Genomic DNA, 15,692 nt, shown 5'->3' on the forward strand with positions numbered 1-15,692 from the left:
CTTGCAACCATGGTCACACAATCACTCAGCATTGTGACCCCATGCACCAGGTCACAACACCTGGAACAGGGAGCCAAGCCCAGCCCCATGGGACAGGAGCTGCTGCTGTGGAATCAGTATCCCACTCCAGCTCCCACCACTCCCACACCGGCCTAGGATAGAAGGTGGTGCTGCAGGTGATCAATGCTGGAGGAGAAGGATGCGGGCCTGTGACCCTCCCCTGGCTGGACTGTAAAAAAACAAAGCAAAACAAAGTTTTGTTGGTGGGTTGCTTACTAAAAAGTTTGGAACCACTGATATGAGGCCTATGTGAAATGTGAATCAGTTTATCTACCAATTTAGGTTAGTCTGGTGTAATTCATTTGGAGTTCAGTCACTGCTGTGTTTGACAGTAGCAGAAAGCAGATACAAGACCAGACAGCACACATTTTAAAAGGAGGTCTTCTAACTCTGTTCAGAGAGTGAGAATGTCTTCAAAGTTAAAACTTTCTAGAGAGGTACAGAATATTTATTAAATCCAACAGAAGAATACAAATATTTTTGAAGAACAAAAGCCAAGAACAGGTCCTGGTTTATTATTCTCTAACATACTGAGTGAAAGTAGAAAGGTGACTTCCTCCTTTATGGAAAAGCAGTGAAGTCTCAATGGGATTCAGTTATACTAAAGACACTACGTGTTCTCTTCTTTTCCCTCCCTGTGGGAAAGCTTCATTTGGTGAATTTTAATGCTAATGTAAGTAAGGGCACTTTCTGTAACCAGGCACAGTTATACCACAATACATCGCCAAACTGACCTGCAGCACCTGTGCACAGAAATCATGCCCAAATGTGGACTGATTCTCTGTTGTGAACAGACCTCTGCTAAGGTCTACGTTGAGACCCCCAAAGACAGCCTCCTTTGTGAGGTGAGCCGAACAATGTGTGAACCCAGCTCTGCGAAGCTACAAGGCTAGTAACTCAGAAACCCAGCTAGTCCTTCAAGCAGAGCACATTTTTATGAACATGACAGCCCGCCAGGCTCACTCTTCCATCTTCCCTTATCACATCACTAGTGTTAAAAAGTTACTGATTCATACTATGAAAGCTCACACAGCAGGCACTTATCTCTAAACACAGAAACCTGCATTTTTAAACTCAAGAGAAAAGCAACACCGATCTTTTGCCGTTCCTATCAACAGTCTTATGGTGGTATCTTCATGACAGTTCTAAACATCCCTACCTTTGAGTTTGTCCTTCTTTCTGTTGCTCCTTTTGAAGCATTGGAAACCATGTGTCATAAATTAACGATTACAAAAAAAATGCTTTAAAAAATAACTTAATTGTTATATTTATGATGGGGAAAATCTTGCACTGAATATTAAATACTATTCTTAGAGCCTTTTGGTCATCGAGGGAGCAACTGCGTACAGTTAGAAAAGCAAAATACAATTTCATCCCAAAGTGCTACTGGAATTAGAAAATGCGCGATCAGAGGTAAACAATATTTTCTTCAACTCTCGCTCCGTTTTCTGCATCCTGTGAGCTGTGAGACTGCGGGTTCACCAGCAGAACATCAGCAAGTGGCTGGGCCTGGATGCAGCTGGGATTCAGACTGTGCATTCTTGGACACCGGATCTGGGATGCAGTTAAATCTGTAATACATACAGAGGACATGGTACAATAAACAGCTGATTCAGACTCATAACTGACAGACAAAATTCTTACTTTGTGATTGGCAATTTGTTAAACCACCACTGTGTACGTACAGTAATTGTGCATAAAGAAAAACTGTTACTATAGGAATGCACCCTACAGTGAAGCACAACGTAGTCACAGCCCAGTGAAATCAATGGATATCTTTCCATTGCTTTCCAAGGGCTTGGGCTGATGGCATTGTTTTTAACCATGGTACTAAAAACATAAGCAACTGTATTGATAAAAGAAGTTTTTGTCTATCCTGTAGTTATTCTGTGTGCACTTATGGAATGGCAGAAATACTGTAAGAGAAGGGTTTGAAAGGCAGCATACAGTACATAATACGTGTTCTGTTTGGCCTTGTTAGTGATCCCACCCCTTTCGTAAAGGTATTACACTGTCACACAGCAAATAATGGGGTGTATTTTCAGCCAGGCTGAGACTTTATTTGTGAGTGCATTTTTGTGCTTGCAGATAAATTACATAAGAATGGCCAGACTGGGTCAGACCAATGGTCCTGTCTTCCAATTGTGGCCGCTGCCAGATGCTTCAGAGTGAATGAACAGAAAAGGGCAGGTATCAAGTGAGCCATTCCTTGTTGTCCACTCCCAGATGCTAGTAGTCAGAGGTTTAGGGACACGCAGAGCATGGGGTTCTGTCCCTGATCATCTTGGCTAATAGCCATTGATGGACCTCCAGAGAGTGACTGTGCATTGTGTTAAGAAGTACTTTTTTGTTTTAAAGAAATTTGTTTTAAATTCATCTCAATTGATTAGACTCTTCCTGTTGGTATGCATACTTCCACCTTTTCATGTTCTCTATATGTATACATATCTCCTGTGTGTGTGTTCCATTCTATGCATCTGAAGAAGTGAGCTGTAGCTCACGAAAGCTCATGCTGAAATAAATTTGTTAGTCTCTACGGTGCCACAAGGACTCCTGTTCTTTTTGCGGATACAGACTAACACGGCTGCTTCTCTGAAACCTGTTTTAAACCTGTTGCCTATTAATGTCATTGAGCGACCCCTGTTTCTTGTGTTATGTGAAGGGGTAAATAACACTTTCTTATTCACTTTCTCCGCACCAGTCATGATTTTATAACCTCTATCATATTCCTCTTCCACCCATCATCTCTTTTCCAAGCTGAATAGTCCCAGTCTTTTTTTTTATCACTCCTCATATGGAAGCTGTTCCATACCCTTAATCATTTTTGTTGCCTTTTTCTGTATTTTTTTTCCAGTTCTAATATCTCTTTTTTGAGGTGGGGTGACCAGAACTGCATGCAGTATTTGAGGTATGGGCATACCACGGATTTATATAATGGCATTATGATAGTTTCTGTCTTATCTATACCTTTCCTAATGGTTCCTAATATTCTGTTAGCTTTTTTGACTGCCACTGCACACTGAAGGGATGTTTTCAGAGAAATATCGATGATGACACCAAGATCTCTTTCTTTAGTGGTAACAGCTAATTTACACCCCATCATTTTCTATGTATAGTTGGAATATTTTCCAATGTGCATTACTTTGCATTTACCAACACTGAACTTCATCTGCCATTTTGCTGCCCAGTCATCCAGTTTTGTGAGATCTGTTTGTAACTCTTCATAGTCTGCTTTGGACTTAACTATCCTGAGTAATTCTGCATTGTCCGCAAACTTTGCCACCTCACTGTTTACCCCTTTTTCCAGCTCAGTTATGAATATGTTGAATAGCACTGATCCCAGTACAGATCCTTAGGGGACCCCGCTGTTTACCTCTCACCATTGTGAAAACTGACCATTTATTCCTACCCTTTGTTTCCTGCATGTTAACCAGTTATTGATCCATGAGAGGACTTTTCGTCTTATCCCACGACTCTTCACTTTGCTTAAGAGCCTTTGGTGAAGGACCTTGTCCAAGCACTGAAACTCCAATTGTGGGAGCAAATCTTAGCAGTTACAAGTCTATCTGATTTGTACTTGCAAACTGCAGTTAGATATATAGCAAGGCTTGGAAGGATTAGATGTAATCAGTAAATGTTGGTGAACATCAATTACACGTACACTCAAATGGACAAAAATAGTTCTATTGAAAATAATCGAAATTTACAGAAAGACAAATTTAAGAAAAACACTGCTTGAGAACTTATTAGAATTTAAGGATATTTACTTTGTATATTTTCATGTGATCTTGACAATCTGTGTTTTAATAGTTATAAAACTAACTTTTTGTATCTCAACATAATTGTCTGACCCTCCCCATAATTTCCCACAACTGTGAAAATTTAAATCAATACAAATCTAAGAAAACACTGATATCCATCAAAATTATTAAAAAATAAAACATTCTGCCAAGTCTAGTTATAACTATTTCGATTTCACAGTTCAGCAACAGACTTCCAGTGTGACATAAGACAAATCAATCTACCTTGTGCTCTCTGTTGTGTGTGTGTAAAACTGAAGTCCAAGTACACTACATTGTGCAGTGGGCTTGGATTAATTTGAGAGGCTTACTAGTTTAACAATGACATCTACATATTTCAGCAAAGTGATTCTGCAGTTCACATCTTCAGTGTAACTGCCTGTGATGCAAAGACACTTCAATCCATGTTTACTTTCTAAACCAATTGTTACAATAGTGATACTGTGTTTTAAATGTGTCATTGTGATGGATAAGATATTTGGTTAAACTAAACTTTCTAGATTAACTGGTGTTCTTCTATTTTGCTAAATAGCATAGCAATAAAATGATACATCTTCCAAAGGAAACTGCATCCTCTGAGATGCACCCTTCATCATAGGGAGAAGGCATCATTGCACAGAGGACTCAGCTCAGGGTATTGGCATAAGCAAGTCTTGAGTCCTGATCCGGGCTGTGCCAGTGACCTTCATTGTTACTCTGGACTAGTTGCTTCCCTCTCTTCCTCAATTAACCCCATCTGGAAAACTGAGAACACATTTTGAATCTCTGATCACAAATGGTTCAGTTTGTACAATGAGAGGCAAGCATTACAATTTACAGCAGATGGAAACACTTCTGACTCCATCACTATTGAAAGAAATTATTTATGGAATTCTGCTCATAGACTCAGACTTTAAGGCCAGGAGGGACCATCACAACCATCTAGTCTGACCTCCAGCACATTGCAGGCCACAGAACCTCACCCACCTACTCCTGTAATAGTTACTGAAGTCCTCAAATCATGGTTTAAAGACTTCAAGTTCAGAGAATTCACTATGTACACTAGTTTAAACCTGCAAGTGACCCCATGCTGCAGAGGAAGGTGACCTCTGTGATGTTACAATGCTATGCCAAAGGCCTGCAGTTTGTGGTCTAAACCATGAGACAGGGGGAGAGGGAACATGAGAACTGTGAAGGACCAAGTAGGTTAAGCCAAAGTTAGGAGTAGCCAGTGCTTTATCATGAAATTCTTTAAAAATAGCTCTTTCAAAGTTCAGGGCAGCATGAGTCTCAAATAGGGGAAGTTTCAGCCACTATGAGAGTGACAAGTATTTTTTGGCCTATAAATGCTCTGTGTAAGCTGACAGATGAGGAAAGTGCCATTCTTGGCTGCCATTTGGATAGGCCTGAACAAAGGCCCTGCCTAATAAAAGCACAATGTGTCCCAAAGATGACATAATCAGTCTAGGATTGGAGAGGGTGCCTGCTGTCTCAATGCTTCAGTGCCATGAGACCTTTCCGGAGAGCAGCTGGTACCACAGTAGGCATCAATATGCCATGACAACAGCAATTGCTCAGGGAAGAATGAAGGAACTGCTCCAGAACAGCAAATAAGTATCTGAGGCGTAGGAAGAGTTGAACAAATGGGGCCTGCTGTACATTTACAGTTATGCCACCCTGCTCTCTTGTTATGCACAGTAGTGACAGCTAAAAAGAACAGTGCTTTCTGAGGCTCCTCATACGAAGTATCCACACTGGGACAGAGTTCCTTTACAAAAAGGAACAAATTGTAATAGTCAAGTGCTACAGTGCTAGAAATAAATAGTCAAGTATTATTCTCTAGTATTGATATACATTGGAGGTAAGAAGCTGCTGCAGATAATGGGTAAAGGTACAGGACAGTTATCTGTGTGAGCTTTTTTTGGTGGGTACCATCTTACTCCCCTGCCTAGACCAGACACAAAATCAGTTTCATAATCTTCCTTGTGTGTGTCTGTTACATTTAGGATTAAGCAATACATTTTTTGTTGATTTTCCACTCCCTACCCCCAACTTTGAAGCAAATTTCCAAATTTTAGGTGACTACTCTACCACGGCCACTGAAGCTTAGCTCCAACAGAGACCTCTTTTGCAGAACATGGTTTAAACCAGAGCACTTCTTGTGAGGTACTGAGCACCATCAGCTCCCACTGGTTTTTACTCAGCCCCTCACAAGATGTGATAAGCACCTGGCTGCACCAGCCCCTTCATGATTCAATTATTTCTCACTGACATCGTTAATACTATTGCATATAACCATGTTGTGCTGAACAGGATGTTACTTCCCCGGTGACTCTAACCCTGGCAAAAGCAGATGTTGTGGGAAAGGTAGGAGACATGGCAGCCAACCTGAACTGAGGGCCAGATTCATGGTCCCAGTTTCAGCACCATGAAACAAATGGAAAGTTGCCCTGGAGGAGCAGCTGAGGGGTCCTCCTGACAAAGGGGAGCCCCCAGGCAGATTAGTCCCTGTACTGGCCTCAAAACATCCTGTAGCTTCTCAGATATTAAACAAAAGATGTCATTACAATCTAACTGTTTAACTAACTCTTATTAAACACACAAGGTCAAATCTTCAGCTGTGCCATGTTTCTGCTAGGCAGGGCTAAGGAAAGCAGGGGAGAGTGCTGGGTTGGTCAGACTCTACTCCAACTACCCTACCCCAAAGGGCATGTCGAAGGCAGGAAAGGGTAGGAACTGGGTGACTTCGAGTAGCCCTAGACTGCTGTACGCTACTCTGCGGGCTGCTTCAGCCCAGGCCAGACCAGTATAAATATAGTGGGAAAATGGTTTCAAGCCACCTCTCTCTCTCAGCTGAGGATCTGGCCCTGTATGTTGAAATTAGAGTTACTGAAACCATTCAATGACAATTTATGTCAAAAGGAGCCGGAGGCTGTTCCAATAGCTGGTGAGCTCTAAAGTCCACAAGCAATTGAGACACAGAAACACACAGGCAGTTTCAGTATTAAAAATGAATCAAATTCTGTTTAAATGTAAATGAGAGCAGATATTAGCCAGCTGGCTAAAGTGCATGTAAATGAACTGTGCAAGGAACATTTTACTCATACAGCTGTACAGCCAAACTGGAATGACAGAGGGCAAGTATAAGCAGGTTCCACTCACATGGAAGTCTGAGCCAAAAGCTGACATCATATAAAATGTGGTTTAATTTAGGTGTAAAGTGATCAGAAAATGGGTGCAAATGACAAAGCAATGGAACTTGCACCAATTGAGGATGCAGCACATGTGCAAAACTAACATAACCGGCACCTCAAGGTACTGGCATGGCGATGCAGCAGGGAAAATGACTAACAGGATGGTGTAAGACAAAACGACTCCCCACCTTCAGTCCAATGTCATGCTGTATTGATTAAATACCACAAATGGTCTCCCTGACCACCACTCTGCCCTAGAAACAGTGCTCTTCAGGTCAGCCTCAGGTGCTCAAACACCATAATGAGCAGACAGGAAGGACAGACAGACAGGGTGTCTGGGAATTAGGGAGCAATCCTACCACAAAACATGCATATATAACAGAAAATCCCCTACAGCTCCCTCCTGCTCTGACCCAGATTCCTTCTCTCCTCTCAGGCCCCCTTAGGGTCCATATGCAGTGGCTTCCCCATGGAGTAGGTATAGAATTCCTTTGCCCCAATCCACCAATCTCGACTGTTGTCATGTTCTGTGCAGAACCAGTTTAACACACTGAACGGGGTTACTGTGATGTTTACAGCCACCCAGTGTACATTTCAGCTACTTTTTGCATCAAATACTTTTCAAAAACCAGTAGCTCCTCCATTTTTTCCTTTACAACTAAACAGCTTCTGTACCACGCGCCTGGTTTTAGCCCACGTTGATCTGGACTGACAGCTGACATGTTAAGTTCAGCCCAAAGCTATTTGAAATGGCAGAAGTACTGTATTTAACCCCGAAAGTAGCATTCCTACATAATGGAAAGCATTGTCAGAAGCCTAAAGTATTGTGTTAAGCGTAAATGTGATTGAGCCTGGCGCTTTCAAAGGCAGGAGTTAGGCATCCACCAGCCATTGAAATTCAATGGGAATTGAGTGCCTAAGTCCCTGAGGCTCCTTTGAAAATTCCAGCCTACATTGCTACTGCATCTGTCTGTATTTCTGCCCACCACCATACTATCTGAGTGCCTTGCGTATGAAATCAATAGCAATAGCCAAGTCCCTAGTGGGATTCATAGTCTCTGGCTCTTCTACTTGAGGGATGTTTGGATTTTTATTACATGCAAAGTATTTTCCCAGTATTAAATCGATTTTACACGTTAGGGGTTCGGTTGTGACTGTGAACAACCAGCCATAGGAGGGGACAGGATAAAGTGTGCTACCCCATTGGGGTACCAGGAGGCAATGAAATGAAAGCTGGAGTGCAGGGGGAGCACTGCCACTGTGCCACTCTTTGAAAGAATATGGATGTGCCCCCTACCTGTGTGTAGCCATTTCTGCTGCCTGGCACAGAGGGGTGGATTGGTGCCATGGCTCCTCTCCTTCCCCTTTTGGAGTTATTCGGTGCCAACGCAAATGCTAGATGCAGAGTCTCTGCACTCAGGCAAGTGCCTCTGGCCCCCACCTTGCCCAGAAGGGGGAAGGCTTCTTGCACCCAACTCCCCCTCTCCACAGAGGGCTGGGCACCAGCAGGCCTTTGGTCTCAGAGGGTCTGGCATTACTTTAACTATCCCTCCATGAAAGGTTTCACACTGGAAACTGGAATTGTTATGAACCTCTCTCACACACCCAGAAAAATTCTGACCCTCTTACCACTGAGGAAAGAGGAGCCTAATCCATTTCTTAACCAGCTGAATAAGAGGAATTTTAATGCTGCCCTTTACTTTTAACCAGTCCTACAGAAGAAAAAGCAACTGCTACATTTCTAAGGTAAACAAGCATCCTCCTGCTTGAGATATCTTTTCACAAAAAGCAGATGAGCAATTAGATCAAAACAGACCCAGAGTTAATTAGCCCTGTCGGTCTTTTGAGTATTTTGTTGTTAGTAGATTTAAAAGGAAGGAATCCGAGTTCTGGTTCTATGACATTAAAGGTCTGTGACAGCATAATCTTTTTTTCTGTCTCTGCCTTCGATTGTTGATCACGGTAAAACTACTGGAATGTCACAGGGCTATATATGCCTATTATCTGTGCAATTAGTTCAAACAAAGCAGCATGGATTTTGTTTTAGCCTCTCAATTGTTTAGAAAGGTTCAGTTAAGAGCCTTTGGACCAAGTCCATGGCTAGCTTAAATGGATGCAACTCCATGTTGATGACCTATGGAGTGGGGTCATTAAAAACAGTTTTGCAAAGATTCTCAGATACCATTGTTGTCAACCAGGTTCAAATCTTGGACCTTCAGCATCAGATACACAGGTCTCTTCACCACTTGAGCTGAAGGCTATTATTCTATTAGGTGGATGTGTCAACAATTGTGCTGGCTTTAAAAAGTGCACAGCTTTTAAAACACGTTCTTTCTACAGTATTTCCATTGGACACTAACAGCGGAAATTTAAAAACAGATTTTACTTGAAATCACACCCTTCTACACATTAAATGCCTATAGTCTCACCTCAGTGTGGAGCACTGCCTACCAGCTGTCAGATATTGCTTAATATTGATTTAATTAGGTGTGAATTCTCTACTAAATTGTCTATGTGGTAAGCTTTGAACCCTTAGATGGCTAATGACACACACACACACACACACACACGTGGTCGAATGGATAGTCTGTGAACAATGAACACATTTTATTGACCTACTTCTTTTCCAGCTCATTAAACACAGCTGCACCCAAATGATCAAGAGAAAATAATCATAAAACCTTAGAACACTTTTTTATACAAAAGAATCACAAAGAATGTTACCAGCTGTATGTATAGGGATCATTTCACCCATCACAGTAGTCAACCTGTGCCAGCACACTACACAAACATCAGCTTTAGAAAGAAAGTAAAGAATATTTTATCCAACTGATAAAACTGGGGAAACACAGGTAGATACCACACGTAATATAAACACTGGTGCTGGAACTTAGCCAGGATACTGAAGTTCAAACAAATTACAATAGGTAGCTAAAGCTTCAGATTGAGCTGTCAGTGGAGAAACAGAAATTCTATAACAAACCACACCTTAAGACAGTGCTCCCCATACTTTTGAAAGCTGTATCCCCTTCAGAAAAAAACAAACCAATTGCATCTGCCCCCCACAACACTGCCACGTACTGTTAAAAGCCTACACATCTTCACTTATACATCTTCTGCCACCTCAACTAACCCTTTGCACTCCGTGATGGGTACAATGCTAGTGTCGATGATCACAGTAAATCTCTCTCTCCTTTCCTACATATGTTAATGTACAGCTAAATCATTAACAATGCAGACATTTGAAGTATGATCATTGACATCTGAATTAGCACCTGTTGGAATGAAAAGATCAATTCATCCCTCAAAACTATCGTTTCAGGCTCTCTGAAAACTCAGGCAGACATCAATGAATTGGTTAAACTGATATTTTGTAGACTTTTCTGCACTCATAAAAGACAGACACTTATTTAAAAATGAAAGCTGAGGTCCTAGAGAACTATAGCCACCGTCCCCACCTCCCAGGTCATCCTTCAACTTGCTGCTCAAGGGGCCGTGCCCCACCCTTTGACTAATACTGCCCTAATATAATACTAGGTCACAGATTCATTACCCATACAGAAGGAAGAGTGCCTTCTACAGAGGTACTCTGCACACTTTTTACTTGGTGATTTCCTAAGCACTGACCAAGTTCAACCTTTTACCTTATGAAAGCTGACAAGACCAAAACCCAAGGTGGTGTGAGTACAAAAGGACTGAAAACAATGTGAAGAGCCATTTCAGTAGCTAAAATAATGCCAAGTGCTTGTTTTAAATTCATTATGTACTTATCTTACCCTTTAATGGAAGAAGCTGCTGATTACTGTAGGAAAATCATGGGCATCACTAAAAGTGGAAGCATGTGATCAAAGCCTCTTATCTGATGGTCAGAGTGAAAAAATGTTCATGCTCCACTGATATCAACAAACAAGGAAATGTTCCCTTTTTCTGGTCTGTGAGGGATCTCCTGACAGTCATCTGAATGTGGCCATTGTTGACTCTGCTTTGTCTCCTAATCAGCACTGGCAGGAAACACACTGTGATGATTCCGCCTCCTGTGATCATTTACAAAAAATACTGCAAAAACTAAACCTTAGCATGTAATTTGTGTTACCTGACTCTCAGACACAGGAAGTTTAGGGGTGTGATTAAATACATTGAAATGGGCTCTTTTTAGACTGTTTGATAAACACACTGTGAATAAGTAACTGCTGTTGAAACAGTTTGCGTAAAACCAAAGGGAATATTTTACATCAAGGCTGGCAAAAACACTTGCCAAATAAACTTGTGGCTTTCTCTCAACTCCTTTCAGGGAAGTGCTTCTCTAGAGCAAAAGGGACAACCTCAGACATTACTCTTCCTCCCTCCTTGACCTTCATTTTCCCCACTTGTCTCTTTTATCCATAACCCTGGCCTTATCCTTGAGTCTGAATTCATCAGCACTTCCTTCATCTCCCTTAACTATAAATCTATCACCACATCCTGCAGCAGTGCCCATGTACGATGCTGCTCTGATTTCACTTTTGCTGTAATCTGCAATTATAATGTCACGTTCGCTTGCTTACAAGCTACTGCTAGTCCCTTCTTTATGACCTTCCCAAATGCTAGCTCTCCAGACCCCATCAGGTGACACTGCAGGCCACCTCCTCCCAGAATGTAAAAAGTGGTACCATATCAGTCACATTCTCAAACTACTGCAATGTCTCTCCAGCTATTTCTGGAGGCAGTCCAAAATAGCCTTCCATATTTTTATGCTTTTATGGAAATGCTGCAGCATATATTAAGACCAATTTCTCTCCTTGTCTGCTATGTATTATTGAATTCTGGAAATATATTCTTTACAGTTACTCTTTAAAGTGGGGTTGGGTTGGTTTGGTTTTTTTTGGAAGAAAAACTCTACAATGCAATTTTATTTTGCTTAGAGTAGAACTTCACTTATTCTCATTAGCATTCACATTTGGAGGATCTGGCTGTGGAACAAACTTCCAGAGGAGATTAGATGAATCCAGTCTGGCCAACCTTTAGAGTATGTCTACACTGGAGTTGGGAGGTGTAATTTCCAGCTCAAGCAAACATACCTGTGCTAGCTCTGATCCCGCTACCACACTAAAAATAGCAGTCTAGCCACAGTGATAGGAGTATTCACTTGGATGGAATTGTACTCAGGTGGCTAGTATGGGTATGTTTACTTGAACTGGAAATTACACCATCTAGCTCAAAGGTAAACATACCTTTAGAAAATTCTACAAAACCTTCTGATTTGCTAAAGTTTTTCTACCATAAACAGAACACTGACATCATCAACATCCCCTTGTCACTCATTACCACACCAAAACACCCTACACAAAGAAGAGCTTTCTATAACCAGATAAGGAAGGCAAGCCAGAGAATCCATAAAGTTTACTAGAAATTTCACTATGGCCAATATATTTTATGTGGAAAGCACTCAGATACTATGGTGATAGGTGGCAGTACAAGACACAGACAGACAATCTGCCCCAGATTTCTTAGCAAATATTAAGCAGATACTGTTGTGAGGTCTCACGTTACTAAGGGTATGGCTACACTGGCACTTTACAGCGCTGCAAATTTCATGCTCAGGGGTGTGAAAAAACACCCCCCTGAGCGCTGCAAGATACAGCGCTGTAAAGCCTCAGTGTAATCGGTGCCTCAGTGCTGGGAGCGTGGCTTCCAGTGCTGCAAGCTACACCTGTAGAGGATGTGGTTTATGTACAGCACTGGGAGAGCTCTCTCTCCCAGCGCTGGCGCTCCGACCACACATACACTTCAAAGCGCTGCCGCGGCAGCGCTTTGAAATTTCAAGTGTAGCCATACCCTTAGACTCCATTATTTTTCTATAATTTGCTACAAGGCATTTCCTGGAATATTATAAAGTACTGTCATAAATAATTAAAGCTAGATTGCATTTTTCAGAATAAGCAAGCCAGGTACATTTTGTGATTCAGTAGCCACGACTTTTATTGGGGGTACTTGCATCCTCACTATTTTGCAAAATTTGATTATCTTCAAAGGGTTACTCTGGGCCATTAGAGTGCATTATTTATTCATATTGGTGCATTGCATCTATTCCAGGCTCTAAGTGCATTGCAAAATTTATATGAAAGTTTTAATAATGTATTAAAACAAGGCACCCTACCAAGCCCACACCCATAGATCATACTGAATAAGAGAAACACAGCCTCCCCATCAGCTCTTCTTAACCTCAAACAGCAATCAGTAAAGTTCTATTGTATCGTGGCTCCCTTTCCTGAGAGACCACCTCTCTCCCTGGGACACAGCGTCACATGTGAGATCAGCAGACCCTCTCAAGTTTGAGCTCATTCAACATAAAAAAGAGGGAGCTGAGGACTGAGAGGGTGGGAATCCTCCATGTTGGAACTTGCTCCCCTGTCCCACTCCACTTCTCCAAATCCAAGATCTGCTAACCTTTTGGGCATGCTACAAAGCCTGTCCTTCTGGTCTCTTCTCCAAGGATGCTGCATCCTTTATTTACTTTGTGGTTTCTAATTTATGGGCTGGACACATACAACTGTATTTCAGAAATCTGAATGAATAAATGTAAATAAGTAGGTAGCCATTGTTACAGTTAAAAGACTACGGGGATAGAGTCACTTTAATGAATTGAAAACTTGCATGTTGTCTCCATTCGATTTATGCTGTTGGAAGGACCACATACCTTAGCTACCCCCACCCCCCAAAAAACAAGTCTATATGTAAAGGTTGGTGATGGCCTTTATTTTTTATTCCTACATAGCCAAATCCTCTAATTCTTCTTATTCTAGCAGTCCCATTGACATCAATGGGACTACACGTGTGAGTAAAATGAGAAAAGGTTTGGTCATTATCCTGTTTCTGTGTGAGAAATTGGCATAGAATTGTAGAATATCAGGGTTGGAAGGGACCTGAGGAGGTCAGCTAGTCAAACCCCCTGCTCAAAGCAGAAGCAATACCCAGACAGATTTTTACCCCAGTTCCCTAAATGGCCCCCTCAAGGACTGAACTCACAAGCCTGGGTTTAGCAGGCCAATGCTCAAACCACTGAGCTATCCCTCCCACCCAGGTGCTCACATATGTAAAATATATAAAATGCCAGTGGTATGTCCGAAGGAAGGGGATGACTAATCTGAATACTGCACTTCCACAGAAGTATGATGCTATTTTAGACTTATCTCCTAATTAACAAAACCCTCAAACAGGGACATTGGAAATTGGAAAGAGTACAATTATACAAGAAATTCTCTATTTAAATTAGCCAACATTATAAAAATGACACTTAGTTAACTGTCTTAATTATAAGGCTATGTAATACCACTTCATCCACTGTGGTGCAAAGACTAGATAAGATATTTTCACTGACAGAATTAGTAACAGAAGTATGAGACCCTACAACTACGGAGGCCAAAAGCAAGTGTTGGTTGAAATATGCTAATTGCAGATGACATATAATGACATATTTTTCACTTTGGTATCACACTGCCGTGTGATTTAATCCCTTTGCCATCTGCTTTAAGCAAATGGTGATGTTATTCCAAAGAGGAAAACATACTTCCTTTATGATTCACTTCCACCAAGCATCCCACAAACGTTGCTTTATTAAAGTTGAACACAAAACTGTGTGTTCTGTGGCATGAGACAAGACTAAAATTTGTTGCCAATTACAAAATTGAAGACAATTCTATTCTGCCTGTGAGGTTATCTGCCAGCATTAATGCATCTGTGCGATATTAGTGCTAGAACTGATGGAATTACCTTGTCTTACAAATATCTATATTTGTTCAATTAGTTGAATTACAACTATGCTTTGAGCAATGGGTACCTTAGATGCAGTCACCCATACTAAGGGTACTGGGGATGTGTCTAGAACAAAAGACACAAACTACTCATCTTAGAATTAATTGAATGCTGTCAACTTGGCATCTAGTCAATTTCAAAAAACATGTTAAGAGTAGTTTCAGATACCACACCTGCCCATGAGTCTCCTTGTCAATTTGTGGCTTTGCAATCACATGTTCCTCTATTTGAAAAAGGTTTTCTCCCACTTATTCCTGGCTGAAAGGCCTATGAAAGCAATGGAGGAATAGAGGCCAAACAGTAAAAAGTGACCATATACAATATGTTGTCAAATGCACAGAGTAAGCAAACGGGGTGGGGGGCGGTATTCTTTCATGCTAACCTCCATTTTTTGCCCTTGCCAAAATAATGCAGATGGGATATTCAGAGCCCGTTTTGCTGTTTGTCATATAGGATTTCCCTAAATGAAATCAGAAATCCTGTTAAGTGCATACTATAACTTGGGTGCAATTTTCTTTGTAAATGCAGATGTTGACTGCTGCACCAGATGGCTTCCTAATCTGATAATTTCAAATGAAAAGAGGGTTACTCACCTTTGTAACTGTTGTTCCTCGAGATGTGTTGTTCATATCCATTCCAGTTAGGTGCGTGCACGCCGCATGCACGTTCGTCGGAGAAACTTTTACCCTAGCAACACTCGGTGGGCCGGCAGGTCGCCCCCTGGAGTGGCGCCACTATGGTGCCTGATATATACCCCTGCCAACCCAACCGCTCCTCAGTTCCTTCTTGCCGGCTACTCCGACAGTGGGGAAGGAGGGCGGGTGTGGAATGGATATGAGCAACACATCTCGAAGAACAACAGTTACAA

General features: G+C 41.6%; 1 protein-coding gene across 4 annotated transcripts in view; it reads right to left on the bottom strand.

The window, feature by feature from the left end:
• Nucleotides 1-505: 505 nt before the first annotated feature.
• Nucleotides 506-15,692, bottom strand: part of ARHGEF28 (Rho guanine nucleotide exchange factor 28) — a 230,453-nt gene continuing 215,266 nt past the window's right edge. For 2 of the 4 annotated variants that reach the window (XM_032763554.2, XM_032763558.2), the window contains one exon: nucleotides 506-1,631. In XM_032763554.2, coding sequence (XP_032619445.1) covers nucleotides 1,468-1,631 — 164 coding nt within the window. In that variant the 3' untranslated portion in view covers nucleotides 506-1,467. The remainder of the gene's footprint in view (nucleotides 1,632-15,692) is intronic. The other 2 variants (XM_032763555.2, XM_032763557.2) reach the window with 2 other exon arrangements.

Source organism: Chelonoidis abingdonii, chromosome 6 (assembly GCF_003597395.2).
Source record: "Chelonoidis abingdonii isolate Lonesome George chromosome 6, CheloAbing_2.0, whole genome shotgun sequence".
NCBI classification, from domain to species: Eukaryota; Metazoa; Chordata; order Testudines; family Testudinidae; genus Chelonoidis; species Chelonoidis abingdonii.